Source organism: Condylura cristata, unplaced genomic scaffold (genome assembly GCF_000260355.1).
Source record: "Condylura cristata isolate star-nosed mole 26May11 unplaced genomic scaffold, ConCri1.0 scaffold00019, whole genome shotgun sequence".
NCBI lineage: Eukaryota > Metazoa > Chordata > Mammalia > Eulipotyphla > Talpidae > Condylura > Condylura cristata.
Window position 1 is genome coordinate 12473083 of NW_004567120.1, and position 25923 is coordinate 12499005.

Below are 25923 nucleotides of genomic sequence, written 5' to 3' on the forward strand. Positions count from 1 at the left end.
AACTTCAATTTGCACACACAAGACTAAGCTTTCCTGAACTGACACTCACTGTATCCACCTCCTATTTTCCTCATTGTTTCCCTAAATCCATATTCTTAACCTATTTCTCTAATTCACCCTTGGGTGAACAAAATCAAAATTTCAAAATCCAAGAATAGACTCATCCCAAAGCATTTCCTCTTCTGTCTTTTCTTCAACAGGCTTCTTTTTCTCTTTTCGGTGCTTACGTTCTTCCTTCTCAGAGTTTACACCATGGCTTTTTTTCTTTTTTCTGTGCTTCAACTTTCCTGAGCTGACACTAAATTTATTTTCCTCTTTTTTCCTTTTTCGGATGCTCTCATCTTTGTGTAGATCTGTATCCTCATTATCTCTTTTCCTCTTGTGCTTGGACTCCTCCTTCTCTCGCCTTTCTTTGCCTTCCTCCAGGTGCGTTCTTCTTTTCCGACGTCTGTGTTTATGACCTTGATGATGATTGGTCTTGTTTTCTGACGACAAGTGCTTATAAACTTCAGATTCCATACTGTTTGGGCTAGAGTTATTTTCTTGGTGACTAAGGCTCAGGGGTACTGCTTTATCTGGGTAATAGTCTCTGCTGGACTGATAATAGGTCATAGAATCTAGTCTCTGGTTGCTCTCATGAGCTGGTAAGCACTGAGATAATTGGCTTTTCACTGCTTGTGAAATATTGTATGTTTCTGGGTGTGCCTGGAAAGTCTCAAATGACTGGAATCTTTGCTCACACATTCTGTATCTGGGTTTGGAATCAACCATTTCTCTATACTTATGGATTTCCACAGAGCTATCACTTATCTTTCTGAAACAAGTCTTTGGGTCTAGTCCTCTAGCTTTCTGTACTTTGATATAATCTTCCAGTTCATCTTGGAAAGGGTCATGTGGCCTCTTTGAATGAACTGGTAACCAATGAGGTACCTGGTTGTACATTGGTAAAAGATTGTATGGTCGTTCGTAAGACTGGAAAGTCTCAAATGAGGATCTTTGCTCAAATATTCTTTGTCTGGGCCCAGAATCAACTTCTCTGTTCCCACATGTTTCCACAGAATTCTCTCTCATTTTTCTGAAACAAATCTTTGGGTCTAGGCCTCTGGCTTTCTGCACTTTGATATAATCTTCCAGTTCATCTTGGAAAGAATCATATGTCTTCTTTAAATGAACTGGTAAGTAATGAGGTAAATGGTTTTTTACTGTTTGTGAAAAATTGTATTGTCCTGGGTATGTTTGAAAAGTCTCACTTGGATGTCTTTGTTCATACATTTTATGTCTAGGTCTGCAATTGACTACCTCTCTGAATCCATGTTTCTCCACAGAATTCTCCTCCATCTTTCTGCAAGTCTTAAGGTCTAGTCCTCTAGCTTTCTGCACTCTGATGTAATCTGCACATTCATCTTGGTAAGAGTCTTGTTTCTTCTTTGAATTCTTCACAAGATTGATAACAATAGATTCTCTGCAAAGAAGACAATAGACCGTTGTTATTACTCAATTATGCTTAATATTCTGTTTTCAGAAAGATTAGTCTGAAAAAAAAAAGCTCAAAAAATTTAGTCTACCTCAAAATAAAAGCTATTAATCATGATTTTAAGATTCTATTTTATTTATTTATACACAGCAGAGATGCAGGGGTGAGAGGATTTACCAGAGACAAAGTTGGAAGCAGAACAGGTAGCTCTACTGAAATACACTGCTGAGAGGAGCAGGGGGAGAAACAGGAGAGGTCTGCTGCAACGTGTGGGTCAGCTCCCAGGCTGGGAATTAAAATCATGCTACAGTGGCTGGCAATAGCTTGATAGTGCTGAGACTTTAACTCCTGTGCCACCAAGGAGGCCAATCATGATTTTTGTTTTTAAATGTTACAAAGAAGCTGCAGAGACAGTCAGGTAGCCCCTCAGGTAACCTCACAATCTGTACACAGTTATTTTTACTTAGGTCTAGAATGAAAGGGGTTGGAATAAAAAAGGGATATCTGATACTGCTGTTGTACTTGAATTGTATGGCATATTGAGATGTATGGTAAAGGACCAATGTTATTTAATGCCTGGAATAGAGCCTGATTAAAATGTTGTTAAAGTTTTGATTAAATTAATCCATTGTATGGATCTATGAATATAATAATTATTCTGGAATGCTGATATTAAAAAAATAAAGGTCTAGATCAAGATTAATTTGGTGCGTCAGACAAATTATAACTTAAGACTTTAGACTTGGTAGTGTAAATATTTACTGCTAGAAAATAATGTGACAGAAACCCTATGGTTTTATTTTAAGTTCAACCAATCAAAAAATAGCTAAATAGCTAATAGCTAAATAGAAAATAGCTAAATGCCCCTCTGTCCTGAAACTTAGCTAGTCCCCAATTTTCTGCTCACTCTTCTTCTCAAAATAATAGAATATAATGGAGTAAACATTCATTACCCCGCTACATGCCAAGCAAAATACCTTGTATGTATTATAGTTCATTAATAACCACTTTATATTAGAGCTATTCAATATTACACACTTGGTAGAAAGAGAAATTCTGCCATTCTAATCCAGGTCTGTAACAGCAAGACCTTTGTTCTTAACCATTGTACCTCACTGGAAAGATAACTGGATCACTGAATTCCTGGACCTAAACCAGCCTACCAGGGCTTGTTTGAATTTGTATGGTTAGCCTAAAAATGACCCTTTAGTAATCTCTCTGAAAGGGGACAGTGCTGTCTGGTCAGTAAGGCTGCCAGGTAACTAGTTCTTACAATTACACCATCATAGATAGAGTAACACCCAGGGGGATGCTACTAGTATGTAATATGCTGTTAATAAAACCAAGCATACCCAGGATCAACTCACAGGGAAATAAATGTCTAGAAAGTTTGTAAAATACATAGAAGAGTACTTAAAAGTAGTCCTGATATTTGGTGTCATAGGAGCATTTTGGCAAAAAAATACTTACTTAATTTGATGTTCACGTCCTTGCATATGAGACCGAAACCTTTCTACAGATGTAAAGGTGATATTACAAATGTGACAGACGTAGGTTCTTGCACTAAATGCTGGAAAAACAAAAAGTTAAAGTTAAGAAGATAAATGTGGATATACTAAGAATCACATAACTGGGTAAGAATTTACTGAAGATCATCTACTTGAATTTTCCTAAATTATAGGTAAGGCCCAGAGAGGACAAATGACTTAGTCAAAGTCACAGAGTCAGTTAGTGGAGATTGTTTCTCAGAACCTATGTTCTTAATTGAAAGCCCAGATTTCTTTACACTATACCATATTGCTTCTCTAGTCTTGGTCTCTTTCCCATGACACTGATATCTGCCTGTTCATGGTTGTTACAATGGAATTACAGCATCACTTCAAATTTAGCATTCCCAATAAACCTTTGCCTCTGAATCCTTCAAACAGCCTCTTTTGTTTGACCCTTATTTTTCCACCCAACCAAAATCTGAAACACTCCAAAATATCAAAGATAAAACAAAAATTTTTTACTCTAACCTGAAAAATCACTACAGTGCATTAGTTTACCAAAAGTAATTTCCAGATTGATTTTAGACAGGAGAGAAGGTCAGTGAGAACCACTCACAAGATAAAAGTTGGAAGCAAAATACTAAAACAAAACTACTAGAAACCAAAAGAGTGAAGAACTACAGAATAGGTCTACCTATTCTGGTATTTGGTATAGCAGATACTTCCCTATTCTGCTTCTTGGGTAGAATTTGAAGTAGGGAGTAAATTATTTTCATTTCCTTAATATCATCATCCCCCACTTTTTATTTCATCAGAAGAAGCAAATTATCACACTTTATAAGGCAAATATAAAAATAATCTCAACCTAAAGAACATTCAATAAACTTGGTGGCTGCAGAGATTTTAGGAACAAGCAAGGTTGTCATGCTTTAAATCAAACAGCAACTCAATCATTTAGATGCTAAATTCATCATTTCCAAGTGTACTGGTCTTATCCAAGCTAAAATTATTCAAAAAATTTACAGGATACTACTGTCAAGGAGAAAGAAAGAAACTGACTTTGAATACTACTGACATATGCTCTATTGTGGGTCAAGGGGAGCTTAGTAGGTATGCCAAAGTCTGAATGAATGATTCCTGGAAATTTATCGTCACTCCATATGCTCTGGTTTCATGCTCTACAGGTCACTTTCTGATTATAATATGGTTGTGTATAGTCTTTGATAAATTTGATGATCAATATATAGTTTTAAAGATTTATTTATTTATGCATACAAGAACTGGGGTACAGGCCAGAGTTGTGAGAGGTGAGAGGACTCACCAGAGACAAAGTAGGGAGCAGAACAGGCAGATGGACTGAAATACCCTGCTGAGGGGAGCAGTGCGTGGGTAAGGAGAGGTCTGCCACACAATGTGGGTCACCCCCCTGGCCGGGGATCAAACTTGTGCTGCAATGGCTGTGGACAGCTTCACAGTGCTGTGCTTTAACCCGTTGTGCCACCCAGGATAGCCCTATCAATTTTTTTTTTTAAAAGACACTTTGGGAAATGGAAAGATATATACCTCCTACTGTAAATCAATACCAGAATGACAACATATTAACTGCAATGCTTCTTAGACTTTTCTAAGAATCACCTGGAGTGTTAGTTAAAAACACAAATCCCTTGAAAAATATGATTTACTGTTTCACACTAAGAGAAGAACTGTACAATTCCTTGATCATTTTTGAACACCTTCCAAGTTTTTTTGTGTTTTGCTTTGTTTGAGGTTGACCAACTCAGAAAATTCTGGACTTCTTGTAAAGTTAAAAGCTAAATCCAGGATTATCCATTCTGACAAGAAGCCTTTTCAGTAAATTAATACTATACTTTTTTAGCAGGTGTGAAAATTAAGGTTCAACTCATTGACCAAACTTTATACTTTGAGGGCACCCAAGTAATGCAAAATAGGCAGGAGTCCTAGTTTCCTCTAAACTATAGAGATTCTTAAAGCTGCTTGCTTTAACCCACTGTACCACCAGGGAGGGCCCTGTGAAAGCCATTTACTTTAGAACCATATAAACAAGGGACTTTAAAGATACTCATTAGACCAATTAAATTAGAACCTATAGATGTGGAACCAGGCTTGCTTACTTTATTGAAAGTATTTTGTATGATATTTCTCTCTAGCCATTGTTGAACGCCACTGTCCTGGCAAGGCATTATCAAGCCAATGGTCTTTATTAGTAGTATAAATTCAGATCATATATCAGAAATTTATATATATATATTTAGCACTTATAAAATGCATTACATATAATGTTCCCTTCAACTCCTCCACAAGTTAGACTATTACTCTACAAGTTAGAATATTCTAATAGAGTTAAGATGGGGGTTACAGAAGCTATAGCTTACATGTGAAAGATCCATAGGCAGTTCTGGAATCATGGTCTGATTATTATTACCTTAGCTCTCTATCTTCTTCATATACTGCTATTCTTAATCTTTTTTCCAGTGTACACACACTTCAGGAATAATATATAAAATTGTGTAATTTATAAGAACACTTTCTGTGAAGATATGAAACCTGTTTATTGGCTGTAAGATAAAAATTCCTGGCATATCCTCCTGGACCTGCTTTTACTATGTATTTTAGACACTCTCCATTCTCCTGTCTGTTCCCCTGTCTGGTTCTTGGTCCTATCTTGCTTTGATGTCCTCAGCCCCACCAGAATTCCTTGGTTCTGACTTCATGCCAAAATGCAAATGTCTGTACATTATGTATCTGAGTCCTCTATAACTTAGTACTCACAAGATTCACTTTTCTCATAATCACAGTGCTGCCTCATTACTCTATAGACTAAGGTCTTGATTTGAAAGCACAGGTTGGGGAAATATAAATCTTTATAGTTTAGTATTACGGTTCTCAATCTCGGGTCCATATTGGAATCTCTTGGAAGTTAAGAAAGATAAAATAGGGCCCTCCCTGGTGGCACAATAGGTTAAAGCAGAACACTATGAAGCTATCATAGCCACTGCAGTACCAGTTCAATCTCTGGCTAGGGAAGTGACCCACATGGCACAGCAGACCTCTTGTGTCTCGCCCACTGCCCCCCCTCCCGCAGCAGTGTATTTCAGTACATCTTGACCCATATGATGCATCAGATCTCCCCTGTCTTGCCTGCTGCTCCCCTCAGCAGAGTATTTCAGCTGATCTGCCTGTTCTGCTCCCCACTCTGTCTCTGGTGAATACTCTTACCCTTGCACCTCTGGCCTGGACTCCAATTCTTTATACATAAATGAATAAATCTTAAAAACAGATAGAAATAGAAAATATACAATGTATTTTTTAATTATGACAGGAAAACAAAATATTAAAAAAATAAATCTGTGGATGACCTAGTCTGTGATGAATACTGCATGTGCTTTTTCATTTGATCTTTTAAAATTTTTTTTTGAAATATCATTATTTCCATTGTATACCTGAGCAATCTGTGGTACAATGGGGCAAGTTACTTCAAACATATTTCTGAATTTATGTTTGCTACTCTATGAGACACTGTCTTTCAATAAACAATTAGCAAAAGTTATTGAGAAAAAACTATGTACTAGTTAGCATATAAGGCACTGAGAATGATATTGTGGAATAAAATATAAAGCCCTTTTCTCAAGGAGACTAACTCAGCTAAGGGGCTATAACTGATTCAATAGCTAATAATTTAAGCCTATGAGAAATCAGAACAAGGGGAGAACACAAGAGTTAGATCAGTGAGGGCAGTTCTGATGGATCTTGGAGGATAAGGATTTGAACAATGAGGAAAACAGATAACAGTATTCAAGTGGATGACAATACAATAAGGTATAGGAGCAACAGAAATGAGTGTGACATGTTGAATTAAACCATCTGTCCAGCAAAAACTGAGCATTCATGTGGCACCAAGCATTATGATAGTAGGGATATAAGATGAATATAGCTGTAAGACTGCTTACAATTCCCAATAAGAATCAGATACAAGGTAATAAAGTATGCTTAAGAAGTACTGAAGTTCAAAGTAGCAGAGGCACTTAGTCCAAAAAGAAGCCTACTGGAAGGGATGATCCCTTAGCTAATCTTGGAAGGATGAAAAATACTTAACTGGATGAAAAGAGTGGAGAAGAGAAGAGAACTGCAGGCAGAGGATATTTTGTAATTTAAAGAGCACAGAACTGTTTACAGGAATTTCTTATAAATTGGAATTACAAAGTAAAATATAAGAGGATGAGAGGGGAGGGAGGGAAGATGTCAGATGAGAAACATATATTAAATTAAAGAAACTACTTTTTTATTACATGTGTTGGAAAACATTGAAGTTTTGACATAATAAATGACACGGTCACTTGTGTGTTTTAGAAAAATTTCTCCTCTGGCTGCAATATGGAGGATGAATTTGAGAGGAACAAGTCTAGAAAGTGAAGAGCTCACACTCATATGGCCCATGAAGAGCACAGTAGACCAGGGAAATTGGTAAAGTATTTAGGATTAAAATTGGGAAAATTTAGTGACTGAACTAGGAGATAAGTGAGAAGACTAAAGGAGTCTAAAATGACTCTCAGAATTCTAGCTTGGCAAGTGAGTGGATGGTGATCCTATTAATTGAAACTGTAACTTCTCAAGGAAATTTTGTCTTAGGAAGTGATTTTGTAAGCAATAGTGAGTCTGAGTTTGACTCATAGATTCTTGAGCTATCTATTGACACTTCCATGTGAGGGCATCCAACTGGCAATTAGATCATAGGTGTTTGAAAGGCTGAAGATTGGTCAGCAAGATTGGAGAAGCCAGAGTATGGGGGTAATTGAAGCAGTCAAAAGTGGTTATGTCCTAGGACAATGTATGTATAGGCAGGCCTAGGGACAGCACAAAGACAAAATCATGGACAGTGCTTCTCTTTAAGATGGTAGAGGAGGGGGGACTCATGAAAAGCTCATGAAGGTAAGGACAGAGTTATAAGGATGAATAGAAGACAGTGATGTCAAAGAAGCTGAGAAAGTAGAGATTTTTTTTTTTAAAGATTTTTATTTGTTTATTCATATAGAACTGGGGTACAGGCCAGAGATGTGGAGGGTGAGAGGAGTGAGTGAGAGACAGAGTGAGGAGCAGAACAGGCAGATGGACAAAGTACACTGCTGAGGGGAGCAGCGGGCGGGTGAGGAGAGGTCTGCCACGCCATGTGGTCACCTCCAGGGCAGGCGGGGATCGAACTTATGCCGAAGTGGTTTAAGCTTCTTAGTGCAGTGTTTTAACCTGCTGCGCCACAAGGAGGGCCGAAAGTAGAGACTTTTAAAGAGGAATGATTAATGAATGGAGTAAAGATGTCCATTGGGTTTAGAAATTTAGAGGCCACTATGAACCTGTTAGGGGTACTTTCAGTGGACCGGTGGTATGGAAAGCTAGGGGAATGTGTGCCACTGAATGCAGTGAGTTGAGAGTAACTTTGAAACCAATGAGAGCATTATTTGCAAACTCATGACCCCCCCAAAAAAAAAAACGAACACAAACAAAAACAAACAAACAAAAAAACCCTGGGCTAAAAAGTTTAGAGAAAAGTATAGCAGTTGGGTAACTCGGGGTTAAGGGGTAATTTGTTTAAGGCAAAATACTTGGCAATCCATATCTGATGTTCAAATTTTTCTTGAAATAAAAAGATTGTTGAAGAGTGTGAGAAGGGTGAGTTTATAACAGTGGAAGAGAATCTTGCAGAGTAGTGCAGGTTTTAAAATTACTGCTAAGTAGAAAGCAAAGGAAAAGGACTGAGTAGAAATAAAAGTCTGCATAAGCTGGATGACAGGGGTCTGTAAAGGTACCCCATTTCTTGCCTTTCATAACTTTCCATAACATCACCCAGTATCAATGTAAAAAGTAATGAAGGTGAAATGCAGAACTGATGCAGGGTTGAAATCTTGATATTAAGAATGAAAGAATAATAATGTATAAGTCTTACAAAAGGTTACTACAGCATGGAAGTGTGAGATTATGGTAGTGGAAATGTAGTGGAGGGGTACAGAAAGGAAAATATATTTCTAAGAAGACCTGACAAGACTTTCTATACATAGGATATAAAGAACTAAGTAATCAAAGATGTCTTTAAGAGTCAAGTATAGGCAACTTATTAGTACATAATAGTAATACTGGCAAAGACAGAAAACTTGGGAAGTTCAAGTTGGTTTTATAGATTATTAACTCAGAGATATGTTGGGTTACAGGTGAAGGGAAGACATCTAAGTGCAATAATAGGCTAGAAATTAGTAAGATAAAACAAATACAATAAATAAAAAATACATACATACTTTAGTTCCATATCATTAGGGTAGCCAGTCCTGTGCTAATAAGATCTGGAATAGATGAGGGACATGAAAAAAGCTGTGAGAATCATAAAGAAAAAGACAAAGAGATTAGAGTAGAAACATACAAACAATAGCAGATGGAAAATAAGGCAGAAGGAAGGGAAAAATGAGTAAGGGTAAAATAGCTAAGGTGGCGCATGTTAAACTGTTTCTGTCTTACTACTTACTTATAACATGGACTTTTGTTGTTACTGGTCTCTGAAATCCCCGTTTACATTTTCCATCTATTTTTAATCTTCAAATGTTTACTGTTCTCAAAATGGAACAATCAAGGCAAGACTGAAAAATATATTCTTTGAGCTCTAGCTTCAGTGGCTAGTATAAAATTACTTCAATCATTGGTTTCAATTATGCTAATAAGCACCCCCTCTATGGCCAAGTGAAAACTATACCCAATTCCTCCTCTCATTCTAATAACTGTGAAACTTCAGAAGTAACCAGCACATACACTTCTCACAGCTTACTCAATTCCAACTTACCTAAAAATAATCTTCTAAACTAGCAGCTACTACTCTTTATCCCAGCAAGTGGAAGCCTGACTTTCTCCAAACACCTACTCACCTACTGATTTCAAAAATCCTACCACTTCTGTTTCTACCCCTGCATAAATCATTAACCTTTAAAATTGCAGATAAAACACAGATCTCTATGTAATTTTTTAATCATATCACATTGCATAGGAAACAGAAACAGTACAAACACAGGGTAAGCATTCAATAAAGATTAATATATAAAAATAATTTATGTCTACAAAAGCCAGCCTCTTCTTTGCCAGTTTTTATTACTAGCACTGGAAATACAGATGAGCTAGAGGAAGTAATTTCCCTCAAAGACCTTACATTCTACTGGGAAATAACAACAATGGAGAGATAATTAGAAATGTAGGGAAAGGAAGCACAGAAGTCTTAAAGGAAGTGAAAAGGCTTCCAGGGAAATAGGAAATAAGATGTCAAAGAATAAGTAGGAGTTAGTTGAGAGAAGAGGGATATGAAGATGTTCCAGGCAGAATACCAGCATGAACAAGGGCACAGAGACAAGAAACAGGGTAATGGTCTTGGGAAACCATAAGCAGTTTGCAGGTTCTGACCCGTAGAGATTATGGCAGTATTTTCTGGAGAAAGCAGGCAAAAAGACAGTAAAGATTATGGAGCTGAGATACTATCCTTCAAAAATGGTGAAACAATTAAGGATTTTCAAGCAGGGGAGTGACATGGAGATATTTATACTCTAGATGAAACAGTCTAGTGGTGAAAGGGAAGACAGATTTGAGTAGACAAAACTAATGGCAGGGATATTTGGGAGAGTAGTTGTGGCAATATTCTAGAACAATGCTTGTCAATAAATATAGTGAAAACAAATCACCTAGAGATCTTGTTAAAAATGAAGATTCTGATTCAGCAGGTCTGCAATGGGACCTAACATTCTTTTTTCTAACAAATTCCCAAGTGATGCCTATTGTGCTGGCCACAAACCACACTTTAGTGGTAAAGCTTTAGGAAGGATGTTGAGGGTCTACACTAGTACAGGAAGAACAGGGCTGGAGACAAGGGGACAGTACTGTTCATGAGGCAAAACAGTCATATTTTGGCACTTTATTGGATATAGAAAGTGAAGGAGGAGGTGTTGGGGGACTCACAGTTAATTACGAGTTTCTAATTTTATTTATTTTTTATTAAACTTTTTTATTTTAGTACACTGTTCATTTTTGTAGGGTATTTTACTTCTTCCCTCAGGTGCAGTCCTGTAAATTCCCCACCACATCACCCATGAACCATCACCATAGTCCCTTGTGCTCTATTTTGAATGACCAAGGACTGAGTGGATTTGAAAAAATTATGAGGGATCCTGGTGAAATAGTAACTGTCATTTGGATATATAGTCTAAAGCTTAACAGAAAAGTCACATGCATACAGGTGAGAGAGGAATTCAGGAAAACAGACTAGATTATGTTGAACCATTGGAGCATATTTAGGTAATGAATTTTAAAGAGAATCCCCAAAGAAACCAGAAAAGAAAATAGAAACACAGGAGAAGAACTACAGTACAAGGAGTTACATATGACAAAGAATATAGTTTCAAGAAGGAGGGAGTAATGAACATGGTCACATGAAGCAGAAAGATCTAGTAAAGAAAGAACTGAAAACTAACAGTAAGTGGAAGAGTAAACTAAGTAGGCAGAAGAGAGTATGAAAAGGGAATAGGATACACTAGTAGTGAGAAGATGCCTGTAGTGGAAAAATGGAAAAAAAAAAAGGATCACTACAGTCAAGATCTGAATCTTTACTATACTTGAATTCTTGCCACTCTATCTTAGCTCCTTTGTTCATACTCTCTCCTTCCCACTTCTACTAAACTAAATCAAATACTTCTATGAAGATTTTCTGAACCACAATGTTTCACTCCTTTGGTTATCAAAAATATGTATGCAAAGTTCAATGTCGGTAACCTCTAGCAATGAAATATTATTAACTAACTAGTTTTTTATGTTTGCTTCTTCAGGGAAAATGGTATATCCTTGTTTGTATTCCCAAGATTAACTAGCTTAACACTCAAGAGACACTTAAACCATACTTAGTGACTAAATGATATAACCACATGATACTAATTTAATTTCCTTTTGTACATATGCTATAATCTGAAACCATAGGAATACCAATAATTGACTGTAATTAATAAGGATCACTTAAATCTGTCTAGGCCTCATTTTCTAGAAAACCAACAAACAACTAAATGGAATCTTAAGTCCTCATGCACTTAAAATTCTGTTATCCCATGGGTACACTATCAACTGATAAAATTATCTATGTGTGATTTTATATATATATATATATATATATATGTCATATATACATATATATGTCATATATATATATACATATATGCCATATATATAGTATATATATATACTGGTATATATATAATATATATACATATACATATATTACACATATATGTGCCAGCATGTTTTATAAAATATAAACTTCCTGTGTGACAGTTTTTACTGTTTACCATTTGCATCTGATTTTGTTGGACGAGGTTTCTCTCTTATGTTGTCTACAAATGTCTTCCTAGCTTCATTTCTTTTGTGCTTTTTCTCAACACAATGTTGTTGGACCATTAATGAACTATTAAAGGAAGCAGGACGGAGCTCGCAATACTTGTTTGAATTACTCAAATCCATATCATTGCTGGAGGAGGAAGTCACAGTCTTGTCTTTAATCCCACCTGGAGGAGGCTTGATTGCATTGGGTGTCAGAAAAGTTGACTCTGTAGAATTAGTAATAGCCATGCCTGCTGAAATAATTGAAATGAAAAGTGATCAACATGTGTTCAGCTATTAGAGCTTCATTCATTACCACTATTAGGGAAATTTAGAATTCTTTGAAAACCCACTATCTTTAGACTTTTTCTACACAGGGCTGCAGGATAAAGGTACTCAGGTTAAAAATAATTTCCTCTGTAAGAATGGAAATTAGTATATGATTTGATTAGAAGCTGGAGAGCTCAGATGACTTGTTTCTTTTTAACATCACAGCAGATCACTTGCTTTTATTTGGATTAAATAAACTGAAAAGGAGAGGTCATAACATTTCTTAAAATTTAGGCAGCAATTATAATCTCCATATTAGATGGCAAGGATGCAGAAAGAGATTAACTGGGCATAAGCAAAAGAATCAACTTACTACCTTGAAGTTAAGGTCTCTAGCTTAAGAAAAGAGAAAAGGATGCCAGAGTTGGGGAAATGATAGAGAGAACTGACATCGAAGCTAAAGAGCTAAATGTAATCTTACCCATCTTTGGCTGAAATCCTGATGCAGACACCTGATCATGCTCATCCATAAACTGCTTCAGTTTTTTACCATGGATTTCCCCCAAATAGTGAGAATGAGCAACAGTGGGGGAGCTAAAAATCACCTTACAGAGATCACAAAATCTGTTTCTGTCCATTGCTTCATGACCATGCACCTAAAATAAGCACAATCTTATTAGAAAGATTCAATAATTCAAAGTTCAAAATGAAGACATCGACATAGGCCACTCACCTGAAAATTCCTAACATGCATCTTCATTTCCTTACCAGGCACTTCATTTTGTTCCCCATACAGTTGAAAATAAAACCTAACATTTTGAGCATGGTTTTCACTCTGAAAAAAAAAAAAAAGACATATAATGAGACTATATTTATTCAGTAACAATGGTATCCCAAATTTACTTAAGTTTGAAGTGTTGGGCGCAAATTCTAAGAAGCCTCCTTAAAAGGCTTAAGTGGGCTCTCAGTCTATCCTCCTTCCCTCTTGCTTCTTGAATGAAGATGCAAAGGTCAGGTTCCACACATCACATAAGACTAGGAGGGATCTTAAGAACAGAAACTAATTCATCACAAGACAGAAAATGCCTATGACCCTTACAATGTCATTCAGCTGTTGTATTAATCTTGTACTGCCTACTTCTTCAATTCTTTTCAGCGAGGAAATTAATCCTTCTAGGTTAAAGCATGTTAGAAAAATCTCTGAACAAAAGTATAACAAAATACATAATAACCAAAATGTTGGTGTAGGGAGAAGGTAAACTAATGATCCTGAACACACCCCATGAATTCATCACTTTCTCTATAGAATTTTAAATTATGGAATATCTGTGTCATATAAAAGGGCACAGGAAACAATATAGCTGGTCTATACCCACCACCTAGCTGTCAACATTTTGCTGTATTTCTTTCAGAGCTCACTTTCAAAAGAGGTAAAATTTCACAAATACAGCCCTATTCTTTCATGCCCATTATCTCTTTTTCCTCACTCCCCACAAGGAACCAATACCTTAAGTTGGCCTGCATCACTTACTTTTATCCTTTTACTACATAGGCATGCACCCATAAAACAGTATTATATACTACTACTATTTAAAAAAGTATGAAAATGGAATACTTCCATTATTATTCTTTTTAAACATTTTCATAACTATTTCTAAATTCACCTATATTGATGCATATAGTTGTACTTCACTTGTGTTTGATGGTATATAATATTCTATTCCACATTATTCATCAAAGCCCCATTGAAGCAGTTATGTTTGTTTCTTCAGCTACTATAAGCACTTCTTCATTGAACACATGTAAATATATCTCCTAATGTACATGTTAAAGTTTTTAATAGCTACCCAGAAATAACATTCTTAACTTATGAAATATGAGAACTTTCAAATTTTATAGGCATTATAAAATTTCTCTCCAAAAATGTTGAAGAAATTTAGAACTCCAAATGCAGTATATGAGTGTTTGGTATGACATATTCTCTTAAACTATTACGTACTATTAGATCTTAATTCTGCCAGCATGATTGTTTTGAGAAGATAGCTCATTATCAATTTAATTGACATTTCCTGTATGATCACAAGTTAATTGTCTTTTCTATGGCCATTCATATTACTTTCCCATTTTTTATTGAGCAGTTTACTGTTCCAATTAATGTATATTCCTTAGTCTAGACAATATTCCTTTGCTAATTATATGGGTTATAAATACTACACAATCTGTGATTTGTCTTTTAACTTTATGATGATTTTTTATTATATAAATTTTCCTTATCAGATACCATGAGTTATTTAAAATCTATAGTAATGAGAATTTACTATAGGCGAGCAAACAGACCAAAACAATGAAAGAGAGTAACAGCCTTAAAACAAACATATATATACAGACATACATATGTGTATCAGTAGAGCAAGAATGGACTATCAAATAAAGAGATGAAAACCCTTGCAATCTGTATATAAAAAAGGCTGCTACCATTGTCTACATCTAGAAAATCAATTACTAGACAAATTAAACATTTTAAGATAGAATTAAAATCTTTAAGATATTATGGGAAAATATCTAGATGACAAATGTAGAGACTTCTGCAGTATTGTTATATTTCAAATGTACAATAAGTACTATATTAAGATAGTTTGACAGCATTAACCAAGCTATATACTGAAGACAAAAAAAAAATCACCTTTTCAAATAGAATACCGTATGGAAATGTTTTCAAATGTATAGTGTTGATTTGATGATTTAACAAACTTAAGCACTAAACTTATAGCTGGTACTGAAATTTAAATTAAAAAATATGCTACACTACTATATAATATAATGCTTTTTAGCCATTAAAATACTGTAGAAAAAGAAAAATATGTAATGACAGGACAAATTATCCAGAATATGCTATAATATAAAAAACTAAATGTAAAACAACATAGTATTATTCATGGAATAATTCTTTTTTATAAATAAAAATGAATATAATGAAATTACATTATCTTTTTTTTAAAAGATTTATTTATTTGTGCATACAGAACTGGGGTACAGGCCAGAGGCTCAGGGTTGGCGAGAGGCTTCACAGGAGACAGAGTGGGGAACAGAACAGGCAGATAGATGAAGTACACTGCTGAGGGGAGCAGCGGTCGGTCAGGCGAGGTCTGCCACACCATGTGGTCACCTCCGGAGCAGGCGGGAATCGAATTCATGCGGAAGTGACTTCAGCTTCTTAGTGCTGTGCTTTAACCCGCTGTGCCACCATGGAGGGCCTACATTATCTTTTTAATGAATAAAGATGAATACAATGTGGACTATTCTCTTCTGTAAAAATGTGTAAAATTTGTGTGTGTGACAATGTGTATATGTACAGATAACATGCTTGTATCATATAAGCAAAAGGGAGTTAAATGATGGCTAGCTGCAAGTGATATGATTAATTTTTAATTTTCATATCTTGTATATGTTTTACACTGATCAGTACTTCATAATCCCATAAACAGCTTTTAATTTAAATTCAAATGACTAACTGCAATCATAAGAGACACAAATGATCATATCTCTTCACTGACTTTAATCTCAACTAGAGGTATGGGGATGTACAAGGCACATTCACATATTTAAGTTTAACAAGCACAGTAAGATAGACTTAGCAGGCTTAAGAAAGAATTTCAGAGAAGTGACTTTACCCAGGGTTATACAATAATAATAGAGTGAAGTCTTGAATCTAGAACTTTTCAACCCATAGCCAACAGTTTATCTATAATTATAGCAGTTGAATCCTGATCAGCATGAGGGCTGAAATATCAATAGTGGCCAAATAGTTTATAAGACAAGTGATAAGAGAAAAAGAATGAGGCATTTAAAAAAGCAGAGCTGGTGTTTTATTTCTTCACAGTAAATCTGTCTGTTACTTTGGTAAACCTGATATCAGAGATGGAAGATATCAATAGCTCATCACATGATGCAGGAGTGGGAGGTGATGGCAAATGAAAGGAAAAAACACTGGATATGAAATCAGAAGAAATCGTATTTCAGGTTTAGTCATACCAATGTCCACCTATGGATAATCACTACCCCCTATGTCTAAATTTTCTAATCAATAAACCAAGGAGTAAGAACAATAAACACCCCTTCCCCTAGCTTCCGCGAATGGTTCTGTACCTAAAAGCATGTGCTAGCTGGTACAAGATTTGTTCATTTTGTTATGATAGCCTTCATTTACTGTAACAGAAGAATCTGGAGTTCTATAATATCCCTTGATTCACATTCACAGTTTCCTACTCAAGTACTACAATGCCTCCCTTATATTTATTTACTACAAGGACGAGAAGGATATAGTGATCTGATGAATACAAGGGAGGCAGAATGGTGTGAAGAAAACAAGTTTTGGAGTAAACGAAGACTGAGTTTACAGTGTACTGCTCTGAGTCTCCTCATCTATCAATGAGAAATAATATTAACTACTTCACAGAATTCCTTTAATAATAAAAAAAGATAACATGACATTTACAGCTTACATTTAGAAACCTACTTCATAGGTTATTCCCGTTACTTTAACCTACCTCATAATGTAAAATTCTTTGTGATTCACACTGTAGCACCACTCCACATACATTACAAAAATTATCTGTAAAAAGTTCAGTATTTTTCTGATTACTCCAAGTTGTATCTATGAATAAAGAAAAGTGAGACTGTAAATCAAAGTAGTGGATATATATAAACATTTTCATTCTTAATCTATATATTATTTCATATACCACCACCTCAAGTCTTTTCCTGATTCAGTAAGTGGAATTTTGACCTCACAACCAATATAACTTCATCTGTATTTCTTGATAATGGCAAACCTCTTTGTGGATATAATAAGTGTGTTGACACTCTGACTATAGAGCATCAAAAATTAAAATGCACAAAAATATGAAATTATATTGGTGTGGTTATGCACACTAAAATACACTTAAAACACTGTCTTTCTTTAAATGGCATACTGTCCTAATCAATTCAAATATGATTAAATCTATTCTCAAAAAGTTCAGAAGTAAATCCCCATTATTAATCAGGGCTTCAAATCATATTCATATGTACAGTTTTTCTAAATCATGCTTACTAAATTAAAATAAAAATATCTGAGTGATCAAATATAAGCACAAATGACTCTGATGACCCAGCATGTTGGGAATTACTGCCCTACAGAGCAAACTCAGTCCTTATACATTATATTTGTCCAATATCTATTTGGTAACAAAGTTGACTGAATATAATGGTGTTGGTATCCAGAATGCCATTTATCAAGCTGACTGTGTTTACGGTAACAGGAAGGGAGGGAGAGATGGAGGAAAGAAAAGAGGGAGAGAGGAAGGGAGGGAGCAAATAGGAGAAAATATTCTTTGACAACTACAAATCTATTAAAACTCCTAGGTATCTACCCAAAAGGACACTTCAACCCCTATGTTTATTGTAGCACTATTTACAATAGATAAGCTATGGAAACAATCAAATGCCCAAAATAGATGACTAGATCAAGAAGGTGTGGAATACAATGATATACTACTCAGCAATCAAAAAGATGAATTTATGCCATTCACAGAAACATGGATGGAGTTGGAAGGGATCATGCTCAGTGATAAGGCATAAGCCAGAATGAAAAAGAAAAATATCAGATGGTTTCACTTATAGGAGGAATGTAGGGGATCCAAATAAGGGATTAGGGGAAGCAAGTAATTATAATAAATTAAAATCCAAAATCAACAGGTAACTATAAATAACAGACAATTTGCAAGGGGGTAGGAGGAATTAGCATCAAAATCGGGGTGGGAAGAACACAAGGGACTATGGTGATGGTGCATGGGTGAATTGATAGTGGGAATTTCATGGGGATTACATCCAAGATGATAAACCATACAATGAGTAAAAATAAGTAATGATGTAAAAAATACATAAAATAATAAAAAATAATTTTAAAATATAAACCTCCAGGGCTGAGGTCTAAGAATGTTTTTATTTCTTAAGGATTTATTTATGCATATAAGAACTGGGGTATAGGCCAGAGGTGTGCGTGTGTGTGTGTGTGTGTGTGTGCGAGTGAGAGAGAGAGAGAAAATTGCCAAAGACATAGTGGAAAGCAGATAGACAGATCTACTGAAATACACTACTGAGAAGAGTAATAGGAGAAACAGAACACATCTGCTGTACCATGTGGGTCAACTCCCTTGCTGGGGATTAAACTCATGCCTCAGAGGCTGTTGATACTTGATAGCTGGAAGACTTTAATCCCTGTGGCACCAAGGAGGCTCAGAATCTGTTTTTAAATACAGTCCCCAAGTAACCTCTTAAACAACCAACCTAGTGATCGTAGTTCAACCTTCTGCTAAGATAGTTCTCAACTCTACTTGCACATTAAAATCACCTAGGTTGTTTTTAAAACATATCCAAAGTGGGAGGGGAACGAGGAGGGGCAAGAAAAGCCGGGAGGGAGCACAATGGACAAAAATGGTGGATTAAGAGTGCTTTGGTATTGAGTGTGCTATGGGTAAATACATCTGAAGTGGGGGGTGGTGGTGGATACTATACTTCCAAAATATCAACAACAAACTGTAAACATATGTTACCTAGAAAAACAAGCAAACAAACAAACAAAAAAATATTACCCAGACATTACCACAGACCAATTAACTTGAATCTCTAAGAGAGATTCTGGTCACAGCTTATTTTAAAAAGATTTTCAAGTAATTCTGTTATACAGAAAGGCAAGGAGTAATGTTATCTTCTTAGTAGCCAAATTTTGTATTTGAAATCTTTTTTTCCTAATGTAAGGGACCTCAAATTTCAGTGTGCATCAAAGAGAACCAGTGAGAGACTGTCAACAGAGATTACTGGATCCCATCCTTGAATTTCTGATTTAGTAGTTTTGGGATTAAAGAAAGTCTAAGAACTTATACTTTTTTAAAATTCCTTGATGCTAATGCTGTTGGTCCAGGAATCACAATTTTAGAACCACTGTCCTAGAGCTTCCTTAAAGTTATGAAAAATACTTTCTAAAATAACAATTCTTCAATATTTAAGAAAGTCAAGAGGTCTTCATTCCTCCCCTTCTTGAGCCTTCTTGTAAATTAACCCCAGTTCCATCATACAGCTTGATTTCTTGTCCTCTCTCTAGTCTGCCTAAATCCTACCATTCGTAAATTGTAATCTACACACAATCACCCTGGTCAGGCCATGATAACAACAACACAAAAAAAAAAAGGAGATCACCTCACTTTTTAAAAATTGTGCCTCCAAAATCCCATGAAATAAAATCTACAGTCTTAACCATTTTAAAACCTATACTTTGACAGCACTGGAATACTCATTTTGAGTATTTCACATAAAGCTGGCTAAACCCTAACCTCCAGTATATAATTCCATAGATAGAAACTTTTCTGGAGCCAAAAACAGACCCAATATACACACGTATTTGTTCCACTTAAATTTTACTTTGTTAGGGTCTACTAATAATTTTGGTCCTTCAAGATCTGTTTACATCTTCAATCTCTAGATAAAATGTTTTGTGAAAGGTGGTTTTCTACTGAGAACAGTTATATATTATGGAAAATTGTTTTTAGTAGCCATTCCAAATGGTTAAATTCTGCTCAAGCTGCATATTCCTTAGATTAGACATGAATATGATACTCTACTTTCTAAAGGCCTTAAAAAGGTCAAACAATTTACTCAGAGTCACACAGCTAGTGTCAGAGCCAGGGTTCAAGTCTAAGTCTGACCAAGATTTCCTTGAGAGATGGTTCTTAAAAAGTGGTGATGAGTATAATGTATAGATGTTGATATGTTAAGTCTGTATACCGAAAATATATATGATGTTATAAACCAATATTACTTCCCTCCCCCCCCCCCCCAAAAAAAAGGAGCCAAAGTCACGTTGAATGAGAGACTTCATTCTAGGATGGAATATGTAAGAATCATTGCTGACTGCAAGAAATACTAAATAAATGTTCCTTTAGACCCTTCTTTACACACATCTCCACTATTTGAGGTATGATTTATATTTCCCAGAAATAAATGACTCATCTAGACAATTGTGGAAGTGGGAGAGAAAGGTGTTGATAGTAAGGACCTTTTCAGCCAGGGGTTTTAATAAACAAAGCTGACTTGACATTTGCAATCTTTTGATACCATCATAATCTCAGGAAAGAACAGAAGAGCTCAAAAGAGACTGAGAACTGAAGCTGTTAACCTTGCCAAAGCCTTTCCCCTAAAGCATTTCCCCAAAGGTCACACTACATTTAAAGAATTTTCAAAGATATTAATTGTGCTAGAAACGCAGAGCTATAACTGTCAATATTCTGAACACATAGCTATAATGCTATGCTATCCTTATTTTTTCAGTTTATAGAATTATTATTTGACCAATGAGTTTGGAAAGTTTTAGTTATTTTTATACAGATTATAGCAATCACAAAAATAACTGAAGATTTTCTCAAAGCATATTAACAATTACAAAATACAATGGATTTTATAAAATAATTGGGAATACTAACTATGTGTTTAATATTTCCTTTGTCTTTATTTAAACCAAGTCCTTGAGCTTTATCATCATAAGTATTCTGTGGCCAGCAAGTTCAGGAGTCATACTTGTGAAATCAGAAACTGAATTAAAAGTCAGTTATCATTAATGTACTTGATCCCATGACAGCTCTCCTGCTTCAGAAAGCCATGCCATTAATTCCAAAAGGTTAGTAAATGTGAATGAATCTGCAAGACTGTTTTCACATGAAAAATAATTAAGTCCCTATACTAACACTGTGATGTATATATTATGGGGCATGCTTAGAACATTTCACATACTGATAAAGGGTCTGAATGACCAACAAATGGTCATTAACCTCTCTTTCTTCAGACATTCCCCACCCTGGCAAATGTAAAGAATTAAAAATTCTAGCAGTGAACTAATTATTCTTCCTACCAATAATTAGACTTACAATATAATGTGCTTTAGTATGCTACCATGTATAAGACATTACAGGCAGAGTATAGATTTATAATAAACCTTGGAACAGTAGTAGTTTCAATAGTTATACCTAAAACTGTATTTCCCTAACTTTTTGTTCATTTTTTAATTTTACTATCAAGCACTACAATTGAGCTCTTTCACAAAGCTGTTGTATCTACTTTGCATAATCTCAGCAATGAGCGTAGTGCTGGAAAACACACTTACAGATAGATGTTCAGTAAGTAACTCCTGAATAAATGAAAGAAAGGCTATTAACTAGATCTTATGATGGACCTGAAACTTAATCAATGGCATAGAGCAAAAAGAAAGCCTCCTTACATATTTGCTAAGCAAACTGTTTTATGAACTAAGTAAAAAGCCAGAATGTCGATTTAAAATAGGACCATTTACTAATTTCTTTTTCATAAAAGGAAGAGGTAAATTAACAAACAAGAGGGTTTGTTTGTTTTGAGTTTTACTGTGATTGCACTGGTTTATTAATACTGGATGAAAATTTTATTTTTGAGTTATTAAACATTTTTGAAAAACTTAACTGAATGAAATATGAAGTGTCCTACAAATTCTAGTGACTCTCTTAACAATGGATTCTAGGTGAATATGTGTCTTTTTATATGTCTGTTCATTTGCATTTCTTTGGTTTGTTCTTCATTGTTCAAGCCCCCAGTTGTAACCTTAGGGAGCTTTTAATCTTCCCTGCTTGGCAATGCCTGATGTCCACTGACATTTGCTCATTACTAACCCCAAGACAGATGAGATCCTCAGAATTGTCTAGCTATTGCTGAAAATGGATTAACACATGCTTTCTCAAATCACTTTTAAAGGTCCTATTGAATGGAATTGTAATAACTGGAATACTGACAATTATTTTTGCTAACTTTTAGAGCAATCTCCTAACTAGAACTTTTAAAAAAACAATGATATTGGTATGTCACCATGCAAAATTTTTCTCTTTTCCTTTATCCATTACTGTAATTGGCAACAATTTATGGCCTGTATACCTAAACAAAATATTTTGAGACCTATTAGTGTTTTGGGTGCTACCAATTAATTGAAAAATTGTTAAATGAAAAATTGAGAGGTTTGGTTTGGACTGAACAGTAAATAAAGAAGGATATATGCCTAAAATCATATCTGATTTTTCATATTCTAAGAAATTCTCTCAAGTTAACAACGAGGATTTCATTAGTCACTGAATGTCAGATGATAACTATCAGTCAAAGGTTTCTTGTGGCTTATGGAATACTGTTCTAGTGCACAACTATGGCAATGTCCTTGAAAGAATTATTAATGTAGAACTACAAAATCATGATTCATACGTTCAGATGTGAATCAACCCAACGTTTGGTCAGTGCAGTAACTCTTGACCAATCCAAATCCAGGAAGCTTAGGGTGTGTTTAGGATCACAAAATCTAATGGCTAAACTAGCAACAGAACCTAGGTTAATTACACCAGACTACTAGGACTTCTTCATTTTACTAGCAATAGAAAAGCTAGGTTATTGCTGCTACTTCATAAATTTATACCTCTTAAAACCATTGATACTTTCATATCTTCAAAGATACTGCAACTAAATCAGTCACAGAATCAAGCCAAAAGCTATTTTCCCAAGATACTGGCCCTAACCCTTACTATGAGAAAGTGCAAGTGCAAAACTGAACTGGAATACTGAACACCTATGAGATTGCTCCTCCTTTCTAGTTATAGGCAGAAATTTTGGTATAAAAACAAAAAATCCAGACTTCATTTTGTCCCAGAACAACTGTACCAATCCAGGATGATGGAAAACACTTAACAGGATTTCGGTGGTTGCCTTCAGTAAGAGCTAGTGAATAAGTCACGTTTACAGTGTATTTCTAATTTCCATATTAGTAAATGGCATTTATGCAATGTACCTATGGCAATTTTTTTTAGTGCTTTGCCATTCCTTCAAAGTGAAAGGTGTGAAAGGCTATGCAATAGCACACAGGGATCTATCATTTAAAAATAGCTGTAGAAAAAAAATCATTTTTATGGGGTAATTTTAATGGGGTTCCTAAGAAAAAGGAACTTAAATTACTCTATTTTGGTGTCCACAATCTTTCACTCTGAAAGCAAGTTTAGCAACATAAAGTAACAGCAAAAACTGTAAATCGACTTTAAAATTTATGATGGCAAAATGCTTTACTGAGAATTTTCTACAGTGGAATCCATCTCAACCAACTAAGAAGCATTTCCAAAACTGCTTTCAAACACATTTCAATGGCAAATTTTACAGTCCATTAGTAGGCTGTTGACAATTACATAGTACTACGTGTAAACTAAATACCACTTATTTTGAAATGGTCAAATATACTTTTTATGTAAGGAGTCATGTGTTGGTAGGTACAACACTTATTAAAAACCCAAAACCACTAAAGATGGACCCTTATACCTTGGTTTACAAGGTCATACCCTCGCATAGCCAAAGAAAAACTCTCTGAAGTGATTCCTGAAATCTGTGCTTCTGCCACACTCTTCTCTTGGTTCCTCAGTACAGAGCCTCCAACAGACTCTATGATCCTAAATGCAACAGATCCTAAAACCCAACAGACCCTATAGTTCATATATACGCTCTCAACTCTGCAAATTCCTAAACTCATCTCTCCTTAAATATCCACTGCAAATGTCTACACTGCAGGATGCTGAATTTCACCAAAGGGTGGGGGAGGGGGCGCTGCTTTCCTCGTCTTCTTCTTGTTCTTTTTTCTTTTTTGCCTTTTTGGCTTTGATCTCTACTCCCTTTCTCATCAACCCCCCCTCTTTCCCTGAACCTCTCCTACTTTACCTCCTCTTTTACCAAATCACACCTCAGGTCCTGAGCATTTTAAGCGCCCTGGCTGGGGAGAAATTATGTATTTTTTTTCCCCTTCAAACTCCTGCTTGGTGGGCACCTGAGGCTCCTTTTCCTGGGGCGCCCCTTTTTTTCTGGAGAAGGGGAGTAGGGAAAGCCCTTCTCTGCCTCGATCCGTCTGGCACGCTCCAGGCTAACACGGCGGGGCGGGGCGGGGCGAGCTTGGCCTTTACTGCGCCACAGCAGGTGGGGGGTGGGGCGGTGGCGAACCGCGCCCAGCCCGATCTCAGCCGGGCTGGAGAGGCAGCGAAGGAGATGGGGCCGCCCCCACACCCCGGGACGGGAACTCACCTTCTCTGAGGCAAGGGCGGGTGTCTACTTTAAAACTACTGCCCCCCCTCCCCGCCGCCGCCATAGTGGAGTCGCCACAGCCGCCGCCGTCGCCACAGCCACCGGCAGGCAGGCAGGCAGGGGTGGAGGTGGCGGGGGAGGCAGGCACAACCACTGCTGCTGCTGCCGCCGCCGCCGCCGCCGCCGCCGCCGCCGCCGCGCAGGCGGTGTAGGAGGAGGAGGCGGCAGAGAAGGTAGCTTCCTGAGGGGAAGACCTCGCCGCCAGCGGGGTGACTGTGCTCGGCGCCGCCGCCATCGCAGCGAGGCGCGGACAATTGCACTTGCGCCTCGGTCCTATTAAGTGCCTTTGGCCCCGCCCCCAAAGGCACGCACCCGAGGCCCCGCCCTCCGCCCCTCTCCTCGGCGCTACCGCTCCAGCCTCGCTCAGGCGCTATCTCTCCACCAATAAGAAGGCTTCGGATCCGCCGGCCGCCCCACTCCTCGCCCCACAGCTCGGCTTTAGACGCCTCCCGGTGGCGGGAAGAGACGATGGTTAAGGGCAAAGGGCAAAAAGCGCGGGATGTGAGAGCACGTGGGCCTCTCTGAGGCCTCTTCCCGATAAGGGATAGATAAGCCAGAAAACGAATAGATTACCCTCCAAACTAAACATCAAGTACATCTCTCAAGCTCTACATCTCTCAAATACATCTTCTATAGTTCTTAAGAGTCCTCAGTATAGAGAACAGATCAGCAGCATCTTGGGTGATGAGTTTCATTGTGGGCCCACAGATGAGAGCTTATCTAATGATTTACCCATCAAAATCACAATAAAACACGGTGAGTCCAGCCCTCAATCAAAGAACTAGACTAGGGCCCTCCCTGGCGGCACAACGGGTTAAAGCGCAGCACTGCAAGCTAGCTGCAGCCACATCAGTGCCAGTTCAGTCCACAGCCCCGAGGTGCTCCACATAGCGCAGCAGACCTCTCCTGTCTTTCCCGCTACCTGCCTCAGCAGTGTGTCAATCTGCCTGTTCTGCTCCCGTCTTTGTCTCCGGTGAAGCCTCTCACTGTCCCTGCACCTCTGGCCTGTACCCCAGCTCTGTATGCATAAAAAATAAATATTTTTAAACAAGAAAGAACAGAGAACTAGACTATTACTAA

At 36.7% G+C, this 25923-nt stretch overlaps 1 protein-coding gene across 1 annotated transcript; it reads right to left on the minus strand.

Moving 5' to 3' along the window:
* ZMAT1 (zinc finger, matrin-type 1) lies at positions 1 to 24847 on the minus strand. Its single transcript, XM_012727059.1, has 6 exons — positions 24784 to 24847; positions 17181 to 17287; positions 13367 to 13468; positions 13115 to 13289; positions 2945 to 3044; positions 1 to 1462 (listed from the first exon to the last, which is right to left on the minus strand). The coding sequence occupies exons 1-6, from the start codon at positions 24845 to 24847 to the stop codon at positions 142 to 144; spliced, it is 1869 nt and encodes a 622-aa protein (XP_012582513.1). The 3' UTR covers positions 1 to 141.
* Between the last annotated feature and the right edge of the window lie 1076 nt (positions 24848 to 25923).

What these genes read in the sequence shown, in the direction of transcription:
- ZMAT1 (XM_012727059.1), bottom strand. Translation starts at nt 24,847, where the DNA reads ATGGCGGCGGCGGGGAGGGGGGGCAGTAGTTTTAAAGTAGACACCCGC. An exon ending in CCGCCCTTGCCTCAGAGAAG is followed by an intron (nt 17,288 to 24,783) that starts GTGAGTTCCCGT and finishes CTTTATTCATAG; the next exon opens with ATACAACTTGGAGTAATCAG. An exon ending in TGCATGTTAGGAATTTTCAG is followed by an intron (nt 13,290 to 13,366) that starts GTGAGTGGCCTA and finishes TGCTTATTTTAG; the next exon opens with GTGCATGGTCATGAAGCAAT.